Source organism: Castor canadensis, chromosome 12, assembly GCF_047511655.1.
Source record: "Castor canadensis chromosome 12, mCasCan1.hap1v2, whole genome shotgun sequence".
NCBI classification, from domain to species: Eukaryota; Metazoa; Chordata; class Mammalia; order Rodentia; family Castoridae; genus Castor; species Castor canadensis.
The window spans coordinates 113,101,663-113,123,265 of record NC_133397.1 but is presented as its reverse complement, the minus strand read 5'-3'; the positions used below and the strand labels follow the sequence as shown (position 1 = coordinate 113,123,265).

The 21,603-nt window shown below is 37.0% G+C and overlaps 1 protein-coding gene across 3 annotated transcripts; it reads right to left on the bottom strand.

The window, feature by feature from the left end:
- Nucleotides 1-568: 568 nt before the first annotated feature.
- Nucleotides 569-19,542, bottom strand: Lrif1 (ligand dependent nuclear receptor interacting factor 1). Of its 3 annotated transcripts, none has more exons than XM_074050786.1 (4): nt 19,070-19,542; nt 6,195-7,672; nt 4,611-4,883; nt 569-3,288 (listed from the first exon to the last, which is right to left on the bottom strand). In XM_074050786.1, exons 2-4 carry the CDS (start codon nt 7,665-7,667, stop codon nt 2,848-2,850), a joined length of 2,187 nt encoding a protein of 728 aa, XP_073906887.1. In that variant the 5' UTR covers nt 7,668-7,672; nt 19,070-19,542; the 3' UTR covers nt 569-2,847. The 3 variants fall into 3 exon arrangements, with proteins under 3 accessions (XP_073906887.1, XP_020035255.1, XP_020035254.1); XM_020179666.2 differs by having other exon boundaries at nt 6,195-7,680; nt 19,070-19,541; XM_020179665.2 differs by lacking the exon at nt 6,195-7,672 and having other exon boundaries at nt 19,070-19,514.
- Between the last annotated feature and the right edge of the window lie 2,061 nt (nt 19,543-21,603).

The following is a 21,603-nucleotide window of genomic DNA, read 5'->3' as shown; positions in this document are numbered from 1 at the left end:
AGAAAGAGAAGGAAACCAAAGGACTGAGACCAAGGGTACTTGAAATATTAAGAGTGAGAAGAAAAAGAATAAGCAAGTAGACCGAGAATGAGTCACATAATAAGGCAGAAGTATGACCTTCCAGAATGAAAAATATAGCCAGCATATCAAAGGAAAAGCAGTCAGGACAGCTGTCTGGTCTTTGTAACAAAAAATGTCATTTAAAAAAGCTTACTTAGCTGAAATAACTCTACGGGATATAACAGCTGAACAGCTGAATAATAGGAAAATTCCTAGATTTGAGATTGCTTTGGAAAAAATAGCTGTAAATGATAGTCCTGGGTCAAAGTAGTGAACATGGCATAAATCCTAGAAGAGATTAATGTTACTAAAAGCTGAAAACTGTTAACTTTACAAGCAGTATATAAAAATGGTACAAATGAAGACTGTACTCTGATAAAAACATATATGAGAAAGATCAGATACAAATTAAGGTCTGTAAATTCTCAATAATGGAAGTGTGAAGTTTTAATTTTTAATATTTTAGCTTGCTGTTTTCTAATTTCTTGCAACACACATACTTCTGTAATAAAATGTTTTAAACATTTATTAAAGGAGGCAATGATTCATGAAATTATGTTCTTCTGATGGATAAATTTAGAAGACTGAGTACAGACCTCTTAGGATTGAGCAACATGAAAATCGCTGGTGACCTTAAAGTATTTTGGTGGAGTAGGGGTAGCAAAACCTGACATAGATGGCAATTCCTTGAAATGTTAAACACAGTTCTATGTGTCCCAGCCATCACACACCTAGGTATACACCCAACATACACATGTTGAAAGCATGTTTAGAGAAAAACTTGTACACAAACATTCATAGCAACATTTGTAGTAGTCCATAAGGAAAACAACCCAAATGTCTGTAACAGATGAGTAAGTAAAGTGATACAAGTGGCCCACTCTGTCTGGGGGTTCCACAACAAACCATACATTAAAGTTTTGGGAAAAAAAACTGTCTATATTCAACATAGACATTTTCCTTATCGTTTCCTAAGAACAGTATAATTATGCACATAGAGTTTACACTGTATGAGGTATTGTAAGCAATTTAGAAAATACAGTATACAAGAGGCTGAATAAGGTATGTGCAAACGCCACACCATTTTATATCAGACTTGAACATCCACAGAGTTTGGTACCCCGGCAGCCTTCTGGAAACAATCCTTCACAGAAGCTGAGGGATTACTACTGTATACCCATACTATGGAATATTATTCAACAATAAATAACAAAGTACTAATGCATGTTACAACATGGATAAACCTTGAAAACATTAGGCTAAGAGAAAAAAAATTACAAGAGAAAATATATTGTATAATTCCATGTATATGCAATGTTCACAATAGACAATTCTACAGAAACAGTTTTACTTAGGTCAGGAAGATAGAGAATGAATTGACTGCTAATGTGTACAGTATTTCACATTGGTATACTGAAAATGCTCTAAAGTTAAGATATTGATTGTTGCACACTTCTGAATATAATAAAAACGAATTTAAAGGGTGAATTTTGTGGTATATGAATTGTATCTCAATAAAGCTGCTACTTAAAAAAGGAAGTATAGTTGATGTATTTATTTCACTGTTCAGTCAGTACTTTCTGATTTACTGTTTTCTCTTTAGTTGACAGTGGAATTTTTTAACTTCTTACTTCCAGATTTGTTAAATGATTTTAAATAAACTTATCCTATTCTCCCTTCATAATCCCTATTGCTACACTATATTCAAACTCTTCCAAATCAAAGCTCAAGCAGATAGAAAATGTATACCTGTGTTAAGAAAAACTAAATTATACTTTAGTTTGAGAAGTATTAAATAACAACACATCACCAAATAGCCTAAATTCTAAATGCTACTTGGGATTATATAAACTAACTTTGTAGAATTATAAAACAAGTGTCCTTCACTCTTGAGGAATGTTTAAATATTTAAATAATGTTGTTGCAATATGTTTTCTTTCATGACATAAAGTCAATAATGGTTAGTAGAAGGTATTATCATTTTATGGGTAAGGATACTATGAGTACATACACAAACTCAATGGTAAAGTTGAGTTTACAGTTGACTTACTTTCTTGAATTTTAGAATTCCAGTAGTTTACAATAATCAGCTATTTGGGGGAGCAACATCTGAGTGATTTGGTTAAAGTTACAATAACAACAAAAACACTGTACAAATAATCAAACTTCGGGGAATTTCAGTTAAAACAATAGAAAAATACTTTTCCTTCCAAAAATGGTACCTAATACAGTGGTACAATTAACCCATGTAGATTATTCACAAGTCCTTTGTGAATTAGCCTTTTCTGCATTCCTTAAATTTTATAGTCAACTGATGAAAAAACAAGATTCATACTCAAAGACATTTTCAGAATGCATCTGTAATTAACTTACAGTAGCCCCTTTTTATCTGCACTTTTGCTTTCTGTGGCTTCAGTTATGCACTAAAAATACTGAATAAAAACACTCTGAAAAGAATTCCTAAATTTTAAAATGTACCTCATTCTGAGTATTGTGATGAAATCTCACGCTGTCCTGCTCAGGAAATAAATCATTCCTTTACACAATGTATCCACACTGTATACACCACCTGCCTATTATTCACTTAGCTGTCTGGGTGATTGGAGTGACTGTCATAGTATTATGGCACTTGTATATAGGATTCAGTACTATCTCCAGTTTCAGACATCCACTATGGATCTGGACATCTCAGAATGTATCACTGGTGGATAAAGAGGAACTACTGTATTAATACAAGTCTGTTTTAAAAAGTTATTTCATTGAAGGCTTTAAGTATAGGACATTTTATTATTTTTGGTGCATCTTCTTACGCATTTCTTCAAGAGCTGCTTCTTTCTCTCTTAAGACCTGCTTAAGTCTTCTTATTTTTTCATCTCGGATGGTTTCTTCTAATTCTGGTGGTGTTACCGGGAAAATATCTTCAGAATAATTTTTATTAAAGGAATGACTTTGTTCAAAAGGTGCACTTGAACTCAATGTGCCTTTCTCCTGCTTCTCATAGGAACAGTGTTCTATCTCTGTTCTTTTTTCTTCTGTGGTTTTGTTGTCACTTGTGAGAGTGTTATGCTGTGGTATGTCTGAAGTTGGCAAAATACTGCTAAGTTGTTTGGGACTAGTGACATCAGTTCCCCCATTTATGACTGTGCTAAAAGCACGTTCAGTTTTTCTCTTCTTTGTGTGATCCATCTTCTTAACCGGTTTTGCTTTCCTTTTCCTATCAAAACTCTGCTGCAATGTTGAATAAGATAAAAAAAGAATGTTATTGCCTTATATATAATGTGGTCTCAAACTTAACAAAGTCTGCAGATACAAATATTTAGTAATTAAACTTAACTCAATGAAATTTATTGGAGACAACTATAGCAACAAAGAAATGGATGCCATTGTGTGGTACAAAAATGAATAGCAATGTCCTTTTTCTTTGGTGATACTGGGGTTTGAACTCAGGGCTTTACACTTGCTAGGCAAATGCTCTACCACTTGAGCCATTCCACAAGTGCAATGTCCTAAACATAGTCCTGGAGAATCCACTGATTGATTCACGATTTCATGTTTACATCAAGTATTAAAAGCCATATTGACCTACTACCAACATAAATGGCATCTATGAAGCACTTGAGAAATGCAACTGATTTTTTTCTTTTCCTTTGCATAGTAGGAACACATGGAAACTTTTCATTGGGAGAGGTTAAGTTCAGAATAATAGATGATAATGGCATATTCATAAGTAAGAATGATAGTTGGTAAAGTTACAGTGACATTATTTATCACAAAGGTTGCTTAAAATGTATGAGTTAACATTGCAATGAGCATCTACACGTTTGCATTTCCTATTACACTTAGATTATTTCCTTTGGGTAAGTCCTCAAAGTAAGATAACTACTTGAAATGCTATGGGCACCTTCTTCTATAACAATGGAAAATAATAGGTGAATAAAAAACACTTAAAAATACTTTGTTTCTTCAACTAAGTCTACCATAATAAGCAGTATACCATAATAAGCAATACAAATAAAGTGTTTGAAAAGCAGAAACTATTCAATACTAGGTGAAGGGCACATCACTACCAACATTGTTTTCAGAGAATGGAAGCATGTGCCACATGTTCAGTCCTAAGACATTTCCCTAAAAATTCTCTTTAATTTGTTGCACCAGAGAGTAAGAAGTAGTTCATTCTCAAGCAACTGTAATGAGAATAGAGAAAATAAGAATCTGAATATAATGTAGGCCAGGTGTGTGGTGCATGCCTGTAATCTCAGTACTCAGGAGACAGAGGCAGGGATGGGAGTTGGAGGCCAATCAGTTAAGCTGGGTTTAGAATTGCACTTATATGTTAAAACAACAACTTAAATTAATTGGGGATGCATTTTTATCTGTGTGTACATGATTCTTTTTAACAGTGGTTTGGTATAAATTGTAAATATAATATTTACAATTTAGTATTAATCTTCAGTCAGATTAATGCAAAAAAAAAAGCTAATGCCAAATAAAAATTAATACAACCATACATCTTTGTAGGCTACTTTAAAATTACCTGAAAAAAAAATTACCTGTTTTCTTTCTTGTTCTGCCACCACAAACTCTGTCTTTTTATAAGTACTACTCTTTGCCAAACTGCTAAAGGCATCAAAACCTTTTCCAGAGCCCAAATGGTCAGGAATTCGGATAAGGCACACTCTCAAATCTTTTGTGAGACCAAATGTCTTCCTAAATTCAGCATCACTCTTCAGATCTGATGCCTCACTATGGCTTCTTTGAGGCTCCTTCTTGTCACTTCTTTCTTGAGTGCCCTTTTCTAATGCAGATGCCATTTCTCTCTGGATCTGGAATTAAGAAAACACAAACATACTGCTAATTACTCAGGTTATTTGTATCAGACTAGCAATAAAGTGATTAACTAACCTTCCATAAAAGAACACACCGTGCTTTCAAAGTCAGCAATACCTTTCCCTTACCACCACCCACACTTGAAAAACAGAATCTGAATACAAACTTAAGACATTTCTCTAAAAATTCTCTTTAATTTGTTGCACCAGAAAGTAACAAGTACTTCATTTTCAAGCAATTGTAATGAGAATAGAGAAATAACAACCTAAAAAATAATGTAGGCCAGGTGTGTGGTAATGTCTGTAATCCCAGCACTCAGGAGGCAGAGGCAGGAGGACTGAGTTGGAAGCCAGTCTGGGCTACAAAGTGAGACCTTGTCTCCAAAACAAAACAAAACAAAACAAAACAGTAATAATAATTATTTATGCAACATTATTTAGAAATTATACTCTTCTGGAAAAGTCTTAGGTCTTTAATTGGTCTTGTACTTAACAAAATTTACCTCCTTACATCTCTGGAGTTCAGTGAATTCTGTACTAAAGGGAAGAAATACTGATAGTATTAAGCAGACATCAAAGTTAGCAAGAAAAAGATGGGTACAAATATTTAGTAATCTCACTTATCTTAAGAGAAGGACAACTCTTAAGATATCTACCCGGTAGATATGCTGGGTAACTGGATGAGAAGTGAGAAAGAAATAAGAGCTAAAAAAAGGAAAAAAGAAACTTGTCTAGAAAAAAAAAAGATAAAGGAAACCCAAACAACCACCACCAAAAAAAACCCACCACTCAAAAGATGTTGACAAAATTCTATTTCCACAAATAACTGAAAAGTACCAACTAGCCCTGTCCTACTTTTCCTCTATACCTAAAAAAAATTTCTGGCTATCTCCCCACCACCACCAACAAAAAAACAACCCCTAAAACCAAAACAACTCCAAATCCCCCCAGCTCTCCTATATGATACTGATCTCTTCACCCACTAAGAGCAGGCTATTAAATGTATTTGTTTGTGTGTGTACATACATGCATGTATACACACAATTTTACTAGTTTTTGAAGATCTTCTAAACTTTGCTGCTATTTTTTTGTTTGTTTCAAAGATTTGGCATGCCAAATGATTCAAAATATTGCTTGAACTTTCCCAATTGTACTCCTTCTCAAATACTCAGATGAAAGTCTTGACTTAATTAACTGTGTGTGATGGGGTAAGGGCAGGGGGAGAAAGAGGTATTAGAAATAACTTTGAGAATTATGAAAGAAATATTTCTACAAGATAAAAAAAAAAACCTGACATGGGAAAATTACCTTTGGTTCTTGGTCTCTGAAAACACAATGTTGTGAAGTAACAGTTGTTGCATTTATGCTCTGGATGGTATTTCCTTTTCTGGGGGCATTCTGTCCTGTACTAAATCCATCTGGAAAGACTGGTTTTGTAAATAAAGTCTTACTCTGTTTTAGGTTGTTACTGGATTGGTTCGTATTATGTGAGTTTGTGGTAGAAAGAGATGATTTCTCCACTTTTTTATTCTTCTCTGCCTTTAGACTGGCCATGGAAGCAAGCTGGGTATTTGAAAGTGATTTTGTCTCCATCTGGAAAGATTTACTTTTAGCCAAAACAATATTTACAACCTCTCTGGATATTTCTGTGACTGGAGTTGAACTTACTACCTGTGATGTGTCTTTTCTTAGTGGAATACCAGGAGAAACACAATTCTGTTGGTCAATTTGTGATTGTAGAACATCTGTCCCCTTTTTAGCCAATAGATAGACTTTCCCATTAAACATTACCAAAGCATTATCTTTAATAGGCACACTTATGGATTGTGTCCCACTAGGACTGATGTTACTCAATTGTGGCATACTTATAGTATTATCTACGAAACTTTCTTTATCTACAAAACTTTTTAAAATCTTTGAAGCCACATTATTTGAAGACTTAACAGGAACAAGAGATGGAGTACAAGGCTGTAGATTTTCTTGAAAAATCCATTTCACTGGAGCAGCTTGAGAATGCTGACCACTTTTTAACTGTGTCTCTGTAGCAACATTCGTTGGAATTTGTGTGGTATTTAGTATCAATGGCTTTGCTATTTCTTTAACAGGTTTTGGGTAAATATTTTGAAAGTTCTTGGTAACTACACTTTTCACTGTATTTACAGGAGATACATAAATAACTGTTGGTATTTGGGAGGCCTCAACTGCTCCTGAGGTACTTGTGGTTGCAGATGCAAGTATCTTTTGCTGAACTGAAGGAGGCAAAGATGATGCAGGTACAGATTTTACTTCAGCGTGCGCTGGAATCTGCAAATGATGCCCAGAAGGCAAAACTGGAGACTTCATAGTCAGTGGAAGATTCGGGTTACTGACTAGAATAAAAGATGAATCATTTTGTGTTGAGGGAGGAACAGCAAATGTTTGCATGGTGAGTCCATCAATTTTCACACCATGACTCTTAACTTTAGAGACTGATGAAGTAAAATTTTCAATTCCCACAGAAGTAACTCTACCTTTTTCTGCTGTATCTACTGTTCTTGTAAGAAAATAGTTTGAAGAACTGGCTGGCTGAAAAATGGGCAATTGAACTGATGCACTTGTGGAAGAGCTGGAAATCTGGGTCTGAAAAGTAACTTGAACTGGTTTTCCTGTATTCCCTTTCAAAGCATCAGACATGACTGAAGATTGAACTACCGGGGTAAGATTTCCAGAAGAATTAGGAATTGGAAGTAATTGCAGAAGATTTTTTCCATCCGAGCCAATCGTCTGAACTACTTGGTACATGCAGCCTGAAATACTTAAAAGAACATTTTGAGTAAATAAATACAACATACTACATGGTATATACATTTTATTTTAAAATAAGTATTTTCAAACATTTTAAAAGTTTTTAATAAAATTATAGTATGCTATTTGCCATTTTGAGTTTTCAAAGTGAAATATTGTAAAATATATTTTGAAAGAGATAATCAATGATACAGTTTTGGTTTGTAGCTTCTTACATGATTAGGAATGGGTATGAGATATTAACATTTATTCCTAAAAGTAGTCATTTCTAAGGTTTTACTCTATATAGCTACTAGAAGAAATTCCTCTTAAACTACTAGTACTTCCCTTCTTTTCTTTACATTCTTTCCTCTTGTCCTCTTTTACTGAGCAGGAATTTCATTCCACCTCTACTTATGCTGTTTCTATTTTCCTCACTCTCCCCCAACTGTATTCTTCCTACTGACAATGACTTACACGTTCTATTGTCAACTTATTCTTTTGCTCAAAACATTTCATGCAATGATACCTCTGTGTGCCACATTTTTGAACTATAGACTTAACTGTGTTACTCATGCATGAACCATTTTCTTCTTTGATTATTGTTTCAGCAAATTTGATAAGGATTATTTGTTAAATAGTCCTTGGTAAAGCAATTATTTTTATTAGTTTACTGTCAATTTACACATACAATACTATGGCAATTTTAGCTGGAAATTTTTCAATGAAGGTATAACAGAGGGTAAATCAGTTTTTTAAATTAGCCAATTTTGATCCTCATGCTTATCAACTATTTCTTAATACAAACTGTCAGATTTTAAGACAAGCCAATATATATATATTTTTATATTTATATAAAAATCTGTGTATAATCAACTATTCAAGGATTACTTGAATGCAGACATCTCAAATTATTTATACCTTAAACCATCTGTCAGTTCCTGTAAAACATGGATCTCTCGTGGAACTCAGGGCTGTGGCACATGGCACCCCTCTACCTAGGTACTCTTCCCTCCCCAATATGCTCTTCACAGAGCTCCAGGTATTTCCCAAGAAAACCATCACATCCTCTGGCTAAATTAACTATCCTTGTCCTTCCTTCATAATTAATCCGTAATATTATACCAGTTAATGTTCCTCATGATATATATCACAGGTTGTCATTATATATCAATTTTCCTTTGCATGACTATAGACTGTCTCTCATGTTAAACTCAAACAACAAAACCACAGAGCCCACGTTCCATAGACCCAGTACAGTTTTAGATGACTAAGAAATAAATGAAGACAAAAATAAAGACAGGTGCTGGGTATGGTGGCTCATTTCTGTAATCCCAGCTACTCAGGAAGCAGAGAAGGGAAGATCACGGTTTGAGGTCAGCCTGGGTAAAAGTTAGGGAGACTCTATTTCAAAAAAGGTGGGTATGGTAGTGCATTACTGTAATCCCACCTAGGAAAGAGTCAGAGATAGGAGGATTAAGGTCGGAGGCCAGCCCTGGGCAAAAGTATGAGACCCTACCTGAAAAATAAACTAAAAAAAGGGATGGAGGGGCTAGATGTGTGGCCAAAATGGTAGCATGCTTTCCTAGCAAGTGCAAGGCCCTGAGTTTAAACCCCAAAACCTCAGAGACAAATAACACTGATCCTTAAAAATGTAAAGGTGTGTTCTACCATCTGTAGGTGTTTTTATGACTCTAAAGTATTAATAAAAATAAATGGTAAAAATTCTATGAACTCTAGGAAGTGCTGGAATTCAGTTTTAACCTTCTACAACCCCCAAAACCTACTTATAATCTCAGAAAAAAATTAAAAAGTCTTCTGGACACTTGCTAATGTATCAAAATGTTATACTGACTTTTAGTATATTAAAGGTTAATCTCTAAAGAGAAGCATAAACTCAAAGAAAAGTTTGAATTCTTACTTTTCTGGGTTTGAAGAAGAAAACCCACCTTCAATATCTCCCTGCCCACCTCTTTTCCTCAAAGCACATCTGAAATGGGTGAAAACTTCATTAAATGAAAATGTACTGTGAGCCAGGTGTGGTGGCACATGCCTGTAACCCCAGTGCTCAGGGGGCTGACGCAGGGAGATTGTGGGTTTGAGGACAGACTGGGCTCTATAATGAGACCCTGTCTCAAAAGAAAAAAGTCAGGCACCAGCAGCACATGCCTGTCATCCCAGCGGAGATAGGGAGGAGCATGGCTACAGGCCAACCTGGGCAAAACAAAAAGAAACAAAACAGAAAAACAGACTTAAAAATAACGTGGAACAAAAAGGACTTGAGATGTGCTAGCAATAGAGTACTGCCCAGCAAGCATGAAGCCCTGAGCTCAAATTCCAGTACTGCTGAAAAAAAGAAAAAGAAAAAAAACCTCCCAAAAACCAAATATTAAGAGTCAATAAACTACAGTCTGTGGGCTAAATCTGACCCACTTTATTTTTGTGCAACCCACAAGTTAAGAATGGTTTTTACATTTAAAATAAGTAAAAAAATCAAAATTATGAATTTTTTCACATGAATATGATACAAATTTCAGTACCTACAAATAAAATCTTATTACACAATCACACTCTTTTGTAGTTTTTATATAGCTGCTTTCATGCTATAACAATAGAGTAGTAGCAGAGAAATCATGATTCTCAGAGCCTAAAATATTACTATCTGGTCCTTTACAGAAAATGTTTCCTGGCTCCCCAGGAACAGCCCATAATCGTTGGGTATGTGGACATGTACTAGCAATTATCATTAAACAAGATATGTGATATTTTTGAAGGAGTACAAAAATGCCTGCTTCTTTTCTTCAAATATTCTCTTTCCATGATGTTCAGTCTTCTTTGCTAACTCATTCTAACTGAAGAATGGAACTCTCCCTATTCTGAACTCTTTACTAGATGATTTCTTTTATATAAATTATTTCAATTAAGTTATCAATTACATAGAAATAATCCAATATGATATCTATCTCCTTTCAGATGCAAGCTTGTATTTCTAAGCTCTCCCTTGATGTTTTCTCTCAGAATCTTAAAGCCTCCTAAAATTCAACATGGTTGGAATATCTCTGCCTACCCAAACCTCCAAATTCCTTGGCATCTTATCTTGGGTGCCTATGCCAGAGTATAAAATCCTGCTTTCTCATTCCCTATATCCAATCCATCAAAAAATTGGTTGGTATTATCATCCCCTTATCTATTCAATTTTTTCCAAACCACCTGTCACCACTCTAGTCCACACAAATATCATCTTTGAGACTATGGTATCTTCATACTTTATCTTTTTCCCTCCAATCATAGATTTTCTCTCCTTTTCAGTTCATTCAGCACACTAAAACTGGTGCTTCCCGCTTAAAACGTTTCAGTGGCTTCCCATTATTCTTAGAATAGTAAAAGAAAACCATTGCTTTTGACTGGAAGCCAAAGGAAGAGACAGTTTGAAGAAAATATGGGCAATTAATATTAAAAGCTTCAGAGAGGCCAAGGTAGGATGAGGATTAGAAACATACACTGAGCTGGGCATCAGTGGCTCACATTGTAATCCCAGCTACTTGGGAGGCTAAGATCAGGAAGACTGCAATTCCAGGACAGCCTGGGGAAAAAAGTTAGCAAGACCCCAACCCAACTAACAGCTGAGCACAGGGCGTGAGCCTGTCATCTCAGTTATGTGGGAAGCTGAGATCTGGAGGATTGCAGTTCCAGGTCAGTGCAGGTAAAAAATATTGTGAGACCCCATCTCCATAGAAAAAAAAGCTGGGCATAATGCCATGTGCCTGTCATCCCAGGTAAGACAGGAAGCATTAAATAGGAGGATCACAGTCCAGGCTGGCCTGGACAAAAAACAAGACCCTATCTCCAAATTAACCAAAGTAAAATGGGTTTGGATGTATGGCTCCAGCAGCAAAGTGCCTGCCTTCCAAGTGTAAAACTCTGAGTTCCAACCCCAGTACTGCAAAAACGAACAAGACAAAAAACTCCGAAAAACCCAAACATACACTGGAAGTAATGGTACAGAGTCATTAGTGGCTTTAATAAGAGTAGTCTGGTGGGGAAAGAAGTTGCTGAGGAGAACATACAAAGCTATAATTCTTAAGAACGTTGATTGCAAAGACAGAAAGACTGACAAGTGGCTGCAGGAGGAATAGGGTCAAGGATGGGATCTTAAGTTTCTTTTTCTCAAGATTAGATGAATCATGCATATGTAAATGTTCCTGTGAGCATTTACAAGAACTCTTTTCAGTTCCTTAAATTTTGCTCTTCCATTGGAAGAAATGGGTAACTAAAGAGAAAGAGGGATTATTATCAATGAAGAGGAGGTAAGAAGATAGATGGAAGGATTGAAACAAAGCTGAAGAACTACCCCTTCCATTAGAACTGGAGGAAAAGTTAGCTGCATTTGTAGATCAGCTTCTAACTTAGTCAGAAAGTTGTAATTCTAATCTAATACCTTTTAATGAAAAAGGACATAATGCTATCTGCTAAGAGTAAGAGCAAGCATAAGGAGAGATCTGAGAAAAATCAAAAAATTGAAATACTTTGTGAAAGAAGAAGCTAAACAGAGAAAGTATTAGAGTTGCCAGGTAGTATTGAGGGCACAGGAAGACAGGTACGTGGTTTCCACTGTGTACAATTTGTTTCTCTTGCCATGTCATAATGTCTCCATTCTTAATCATTTTTCTGCATTTTAAGTATTCATCCATGATTATTCTCCTAAGTGTAGCTCTTGACTTTTTTTTCTCCAAGACATTCTTTAAGACTGCATCAATTTTCATTGCTTCAACTATCTCCTTTGCAATAATGACTCCTAGTTACATCCTTTTATTCTTATCCCCAATACTGACCTCAGTTCTGTATTTGTGAAGTCTTACCACACATTTTAATTTTAATACCATTATCTAAAATCTAACAAACAAAATAATCTGTATTAAAACCTAGCACTATATTCTACCCTCCAACTGTGTGGCAGTACTACTTTCCAGTTCATAAAGTTACCTAGTCATCTCTGACTTATCATCACCATCTTTCTTATTCACTTCTGATTTACCCTTAGCTCTCTACATACATGCTTACAAAAAGTAATCAGTTAGGAAATATAAACTACCTGAGTCTATAAAGTTTTCTTCTTTTTAAGCAATCTTACCCATCTTTTCTTTTTCACCACTGTAACATACACCATCCAGATCAGCCCTCGTCACTTTGTGTCTAGCACTCTTCATCTTATCCCTATACTTTGCTCTGATGTTTAAACTAGTTTTTCTGGTTGCAACTACTATTGACTGGTATGTACCTTTGGCAGATTAACTCTGTCTTCATACTGTTGACTTCTTATTCAAAATTTTAATATTCATCACTGCCATTTCAATTTGACATGAAAATCACTCATAAGTTTGCCTTAATCTTTACAATAGTACTACCTACAAGTTCTCCCCATCAAACATCTGTTCTTACTAGACAGACTCCCTTTTATGCCATGTACATTTACTCCAAGTTTTAATTTTTTCAACAACATAAAACAAAGTCAAGTTCTAACTTCTCCATTAAATATAAACCAATCACACAAACTCATACTAATTTTTTTCAACTCTAGGTTACTATTAAGCACTCCTAATAGTGCCACTAATGCTGAGAGTTATGTAATGCCTCTGTGCTGCCTTTTATCTACCAGGTATTTTTTAAGAAATGAATTAAAAATCATTTTCCCCAATAGCACTGAAACTGAGACTATATCAATGATTTTACAATTGTTCTTCAAGTACCAAGCATAGCATACCCTCAAAAATATTATATAAAAATGATGCAGTTCTTTCCACTCACTGTTTCAAGTAAACTATCTCAATGCTTCTCATTGCTTAGTCCTCTGGTATAACTGCCCTGATATAACTATGTCCTTCATATGTCAGTAAATTCTGCCTAATAAGTTAGAAGCTTCAACAGAACAGAACACATGCCTTCATAATTATTTGTGTAAGAGCAAGAATGTTTTAACTGACATGGTACTTAAACAAATTACACAGATGTCTGATATTTTGTATACTACATTAATGGCCTCTATACTTCTGCTTCACAAAACATTATGACTATTGCATGTGCACTTTCAAATCTGATTAGAATTTTTTTCCTTTTTCTTCCTTCCTTTCCCCTCCAAAAAAAGGGAAGAAAAATGCATCTTTTTCCAAGTCCGTTTATCAGCAGAGATTCTTATCATGTACCAGAGACCGTAATTCCTTAAGGGTACATTATCCCATCCATAATCTGTATCCTCTACAGAGCAAATGAACACTGCAAACAACGTTAGCTGAATTGAATTATATAAGCTATAAAAACAAAACCAACCAAACAACCATGATTTCCTGGCAACAAAACAGAATGAATTCTATGAATTAAACTGAAAAGCAGAATGCTAAGGAGAGAAGTGATAAATCAGAATGAAATACAAATCAATGTGTATTTTTTTCAGATTTAAAAGGAACCTTCAATTTAAAAAATAAACTAAAATTCTACAAAGATTCTTTTTGCTTTTTTTTTTTTTTTCTTTTGTGGTACTGGGGTCTGAACTCAGGGCCTCACACTTCCTAGGCAGGTGCTCTACCACTTGAGCCACCCCACCAGCCCTCTTTTGTGTTGGGTTTTTTGAGATGGGTCTCGTGAACTATTTGCCCATGCTGGCTTCTAAACGCAATTTCCTGATCTCTGCCTTCTGAGTTGCTAGGATTATAAATGTGAACCACTTGTGCCCAGCAAAGATTCTTTTTTCCTAAAGATCACATTCTACTGGCTAATGTCAGAACTAAAATTAGAATCAGATTTTGTATCCCATGCTCTGATTTGGTCCTTAAAAAGAATCATCATCAACATGCCAACTACTTTAAAGCAACAGGTAACTGAATTGAGACGCTACATTGGAAAAATAATCACTTTAAGATTTTAAAAGAGAAATATATTAGAAAGATGACTGACTTCTGATTCTGACTCTTGTACTTTCTAGTTGACTGATAGTGGAAAATCTACTTAATCTCTTTTAATCTGTTTGTTTGTTAAATGGACAAAGTAAGGCTAGTTATGAAAAGAATGAACTGCCTAGGAGCACAATGATTACCTCCAAGAGCAAGGAACTGAATCAGGTACACTATTTTAAAATGTGATGAGAACTTTAACAAAAAGGACTATTAAGCTAGGTGCACTGTTGTGCACCTATAGTCCGAGATACTTGGGGAGACTAAGGTAGGAGGGTCAATTGAGCCCAGGTGGTCCACAACCAGCCTGGTCAACACAGAGAAACCCCATGTCTCAAACAAACAAACAAAAACCCACTAAACATACTGACAAAATTATATAACTTATGACTTTTTTTCTATTCTAATATTGATATGAAACATTTACATATTAGGAAATGGAATGATAAAAAACTTTAGAGGCTTATGAACATTTTACATATAGTTTTGCAAATTTTATTTCAACTGATAGGAGACTCTTTTTCATCTTATGTACATAATACATGTAAATACCTGATGTTATAATATACACAGCAGTATATTCCATATATTCTGTACATGACAGACATTATAATAATTGTCATTAACTCTAACCCTAGTGGTGCGATGAGTACTGCCATGAACATTTTATAGTTGAGAAAACGGGAGGTTAGAAATATCAAGTAACTTATGCAGAATTACATGCTTTTCTTAAGCAATTCTATCCATTTTCTGCATTTACTTTAGTATAAATACATCAAAACTGGGTCCAAAATTTCAAATGCATGAACTGACAGATTAATAACAGATTTCAGTTAGCATATATAATGTTCATCTGTCGCTCCCACTCTTTATCACCCTCACAGAAATCGTAAGATAAGAAACCTTGCACAACAAAGTGTACACTGTGGGCTTGGCATGTGTCTCAAGCGGTAGATTGCTTAGGCCCTTTTGAGACAATCTCTAGTATTGCTAAGTAAACGAAGTAAGTAAATTACACTGAATGACAATGAAACATTACCTTTTAGTCAAACCAAGCCACCTGCTAAGGACATTATTTTAGGTGAACTTTTTTTTTGGTGGTACTAGAGTTTGAACCCAGGCTGAAGCCTGCAAGGCAGGCACTCTACCACTTAAAGTCACTCTGCCAGTCCTGTTTCGAGATTTGGCGGGGGGTGGGGGGGGGGCTCATGGACTATTTGTTCGGGACTGGTCTTGAACCATGATCTTCCTGATCTTTGTCTCCTGCGTACCTAGGATCACAGGCGTGAGCCACAGGCACCCAGTTTAGTCGAACATTTTAGTTTCAGCTGAACATTTTAGAATAAAGAAATCCAATGCCTGTCACATGGTACCCTGATTCCTATTATTATGGTATGTATAATCACAGGCTTTTGTTATAATATCTCAAACTGATGGCTCCTAGGTTTCTATTTTCAGCTCTGATACTGAATTTCAGATTCAAATATCCTTCTGATTGTTTTCTTAGTGTGTTCCTTATCTCAGTTCATTTACCAGTATCAACTCTGAAAACTGGATTACCCCCCTTTCTTCACAGCAATTTGCTAACAATATTCACCTATTTTCCATTCTATTTCTTTGAATCTAACTCCTACCTTACATCTCTAAATGAAAAGACATCTGAAATAGAATTCTTACATGTAGATGCTGCCAACCCCGCAACCCCCTCCACACTGCCATCAGTTATCCAAAATATGCACCTAACCATGTCAGTCCTTTTCTTAAAACCTTTTGAACAATCTCCAATAAATGAAGTCTACTAGCAGGACAAACCAACTTTATTAAGTTATTAACTTATCCTGCCTATAGTACAGAATCAAGCAAACTCCAACTGTTAGTAATAAACCATACTACTCCTTTTTTACCAGTTCCCCGACTGGGCATATCTGGCATTCATCTTTAACAGGTAATGGATAATTGTGCTTCCTAACTCAAGTTGCTCTTGAAACCTTTCCTGCAACTCCCTTCCTCTATGCTCTCGCAGCATCTTGTGCATAACGCGAACATGGAATTTATCACATCAGCTCCCTCTCAACTCCAACACCAAACTATAAAGTTTTCATGGGAATGGGCAAAATACTATTCTTTAGTCTCTGCATTTAGCACAATCTATCACATCCATGGTAGGCACTCAGTGCAAACGGAATAAATTATATGGTACTATAATAGCTTCCATATCTTTCCTCTGGATTTATAAGGTTAAGCTGGAATTTTCCATTTTATGCCTAAATGAATTAGATGCTTCAAACAATAAATATGGTATATCACATTACTGAAATTTGTTAAAAAAGAAACTCAAGAAAAACTCAAACATCTACAGAGGATTAAATCAGTCACTTTATGAAGAAAATAAGTGATTTGTACCATCAAAAACATATCAGAAAAATAAGAAAATTAAACTTCCAATCAACCAAAATAAGTGATACTAATTATATTACTCACATAATTATATTTAGGCATCATGCATGTTATTATTTAAGAAACAAGAATAGAAACAAGTAACTCGACACATAAAGGTTCAAACAGTCTCAGAAAGACACCTGGCATATGCTCCAGTAAGTTATGTAAAACTTAAGTGATTTAAAAAGATACAACGAAAGCAATAATGCATAAACCAATGAGCTACTGAACTTAAAATAATGTGAATGTAATCAAAACATAATTCAATTTTTAATATTTTTTTTAAAAGTACAAAATCGAAAAAAGGTAAAATGGATGGAGGTCAAGTATGTAATAAGTACCTTTTAAAATATCTCTTATTTCTGACATCGAAAAATAACGCAATCCTAAAATGAACTGCCTTTAAGTTACGGTAAGTGAAAAAGTCATCAAATATCAAGGTTCTAAAATAATATAGAGGAATTAAACAATCATTCAAAAGTAATTTCTATTTTTCATCCACCTTGTTTTTTTTCTTTTGGCAGTACTGGGGTTTGAACTCAGGGCCTCACCCTTACGGGGCAGGCACTCTACCACTTGAGTCACTACGCCAGCCCTGCTTTTTGTAGTAATTTCTATTTTTGAATCCATATTCAAGGCACCATTGCCTCTTTCCCCAAACTTCTACAAAGTTAAAAAAAAAGAAAAAAACACATATGTACACAAGAGCTGGCTCTTCTTCTGATTTGCGATACAATGCTTTTTCCCTGGGCAGTGCTTTTATATTGCTTTTTACAGCCTTTCTGTGTGTGCTTTAAAGGACTATCATCACAATCATACTGGCAAGTGCCGACAGTCCCAGTTACTGGGGAAGCCGAGGCAGGAGGATCACTTGTGCCCATAAGTTCCAGGCCAGCCTGGGTAACACAGCAAGACCCTCATGTAAAAACAAAAAAAATCACCAACACTTTTTCATTACAATCAGGTCATTTAATTGTAATGAAAATAAACCACCTTGTTTGTTCTGGACTAACCAGCAAAGCTGTGATTAACACCAGGTAGCCTGATATTCTTCAAAGACAAACCCCCTTTCATGAATTTTGTATCTTAGTTTCCGTGCTCTGCTCTTCGTACTTCTGCAAACCTATTAACTAAACTTTTTCTCAGGACATGTAATACACTAACAGCGGAAAGAAGTTAAAACTTCATGGTTCCTGTTTCATCTTAATGAAAGTTTTAAAAATCACCTGAGTTATTAAAAATCTATTTTCTGAATTGATAAGGAAGAACATCTTTCTGAAAAATACTGCAGCCAGGTGCAGTGGTGCATGCCTGCAATCCCGGCACTGGGTGGGGAGGGCGGGGAAAGACAGAAGCAGAAGAATCCCGAGTTCGAGGCCAACCTGGGCTACAGAGGAAGCCGTCTTGGAAAAAAATTTAAAAATTGCATTTTCACGTGAAACCTCGTTTCTCTATCTAGACATCCAATGAGATGGCACTCATTGCAACTGCTTCAAAAAATGCCGACAGGTGATTTTCTCTCTTTACTTTTCCCTCTCTTCCTACACAGCTACTATTTAAAAACTTTAAGCGTTTTCTTCCACCTTACATCCTTCCTACTGACTATGGAAAAGTGACTCTTTTCACGGAAGGTCCGGCACCCCCGGGAATGCACTTGCTACGGTCCGCGTGGCGTGTTTTTGCTGCCTGCGCCCGCGAATCTTCCAGAAGCTTTCATCGCCCGGCGCGTCGGCCATGTTGCTTTTCCTCGCCCGTGGAGATCTACTCTGTCGGCCTAGGAAACTTGAGACGCTGGCGTCCTGCGGGGCCAGGCCGGGTCGGGCGGGCGCTAGGGCGGCCAAGCACGTCCGGACGGGACGGGACGGGTCGGGACGGGTCGGGACGGGACGGGAGAGGAGGGGAGGGGCGCGCTCCCGGGCTCGGGCCGCAGTGGCGCGCGCTCCCGCGTCGGTGCGGGGTCCGCCTCCTTTGAAATCACGGAGCGTCGGGAAAACGGCTAGGATTCGGGCGCTTGGAGGATCCGAAACTCGTACTTACCAGTGCGAGGTGGTGCCTGAATTTTCCTCTGCGGGATTCAGGAAGACCTTCTGGAGATTATTGGACATTTTAGAAGGTTGGGAAGGGACAGCTCAAATGGGGACCGAGGTTCCCAACGGAGCGAGAACTAAAACGAAAGGACGTTGGGTGGCTGTTACCCCACAGCGACTCCAAGGGGCTCGGTGATGAACGCAGGGTGACGGGGGCTGGGAAGAGGGCGTATCCCCAGGAATCTGAGGGGAGGTGGCTCAGCCTCACAGAAACCGGAAGACTCCTGGGGAGGACGGCGCCCTCCCTGTCCCACGCAGGGACAGAATCCGACCGGATCTCCGCCCCTCAGAGCTACGTGGTCGTTCCAGCGCCAGCCCGAGCGAGCGCGGGAGGCGGGGCTTTAATGGCACCGCCCCCTGCAGGGTCACGTCAGCAGCAAGGATAAACATTCAGACTGATGCTGCTCACCCCGCCCCGCCCAAGCGCCTAGCCCGAGCATAGCTCAGTCCGGCGGCTTCCGGTGTCGTCACGTCCGGTTATCAAGGTGATTGGTTTGTTAGAGCCCCGCCCTTAGGATGAGAGCCAATCGAAAGTGAAGTTTGCAGTCTCTTCTTCCGGATCAAGGAACAAATCCTAAAAGAAAATTCTCCGGACGTCTACGCAAAATAAAATGTTTCCGGGGTCAATCGCAAATTTTCTGCTTATTTCTGCGCGCCGGTGGTGTAAAATGTTCTCTCCCGCCTGTGTCACAGTAGACGTTAGCGGGATTTTTGTAGATGACATACACTTGTGGCGCCAGAAAGCTTTAGCTGCCTGTCTGTTGCTAACACTGTAGTGCTGATTCTTCGGAAGTAACTCGCTAATTTTCTCTTCCCTGAAACTGTGCCTCTACACTTAACCCCTTCCAACGTATCCAAGCTCATGCTTCAGTTAAAACTCTCCCTTATTGTCATACGCCCAGTGCATTTCAAAAAGTTTTGTTCCCTGTGTAAACTTAATTTTAACACTATTATTTGACTCTCCAGAGACCGACTTGTTAGAAGGCGCCAGAATCCTGCAGTTATTCTCTAAAAATTGGCTTCACTCCCTGGTTAGGGGTGGAAATTCATGTTCGGCTGGGGTTGGAAATGTGTGGGCTGAGTTGTTTCGAAATCCAATTTTGTTTGGTATAGGTGATATCTGTGGAGACATTACACTGTTAAAATTTAGGAGACTAATACAAAGTAGCCAACTTGAAAGTTCGTTTTTGTCTTGTGAAAACGCAGGGGCTGGAGGTGTGGCTTAAGTAGTGGAGCACCTGCCTAGCAAGCAGGAAGCCCTGAGTTCCAATCCCATATCCACAAAAAACCCAAATGTAATTACTAACTCCTTAGTGAATTAATACTGATCGAAGAACTTTACGTCCTGATATGTTAACAAAAAGATAATTTCTAACTTCTGTTCACTCTGTCAAAGGCTCACTTTAATTATATGGAATTTTGTATCTATAATTAGCTTTTATCTTTCAGTCAAATATTTCCCATACTAAAGAGGATATTAAGTGGTGCGCCCTTAATGTTGTCTTGGTTTTGTCATCTTCTTGTCTGTGAACACAGACTTACTTGAAAGAGTTGCTGCTTACTATGTTTTGTCACTTAGCCATTCATTTCTTACCCTTTGCAGTCTGGCTTCTCATATTCATCACCACTGAATATAAATAAGACTCAGTGTCATAGGTTATATTCCCTGGGATGGACTTTGATATGCAAGAAGTTTATTAGAGATTAGTATCATTGTAAGGAGAGAAGCAAAGTGAGAAGTTAGGCTGTGAGGACCATCTCAACATAGGCCGGAGTTTTAGAGGTCTAAAACTGGGATAACCTTCCAAGTTTTCCCCAGGAAGGTGTTAGGAGTAGATACAGGCTGTGCCAGAGAAGGGTTCATGGCTTGGGTAAGAAGGATCTCTTTAAGCTAACATACTTTACTGCTATGTTAAGCTACCATTTGACATAGATTTATATCCTCAATTCTTATTCCTTCTCCAAGATCTGTAGCTGGATGTCCAAGGGCACTGTTGAGATCTCCTTTTGGATATTTAAAAAAATACCTTCAAATGAAATATGTTCAAAACCAAACATGACTTTACTCTCCACCACAGTTTGCTTTTTCAGTGCTATGTCAAGAAAGAAAAACATACACCCTCTTATTAAAGATGTTGAAGTCCAAAACTGGGCATACTGGCATATGCTTCTAATCCTAGCACTCATGAGTTTGAAGCTATCCTTGGCTGCACAATGAATTTGTGGCCTGCCTGAGCTACATAGCAAGACACTCTCAAAAAATGCTTTTTAAAAAATAGTAAAGGGAGATTTATTAGCAAAGCGTAAGTATACCTTAAGGTGTGAGATGGACAGTGGATAAGAGCCAAATGCCTACGTGGTATTCTTGGCATCTCCTTTTTCTTTGAAATATATAATCTATCAGAAAGTCATGTGGGTGTTAGCTTCTAAATGTCTTATAACTCTGTTTTTTATTTCTATCACTACTACTGTGAACCAGGCTAA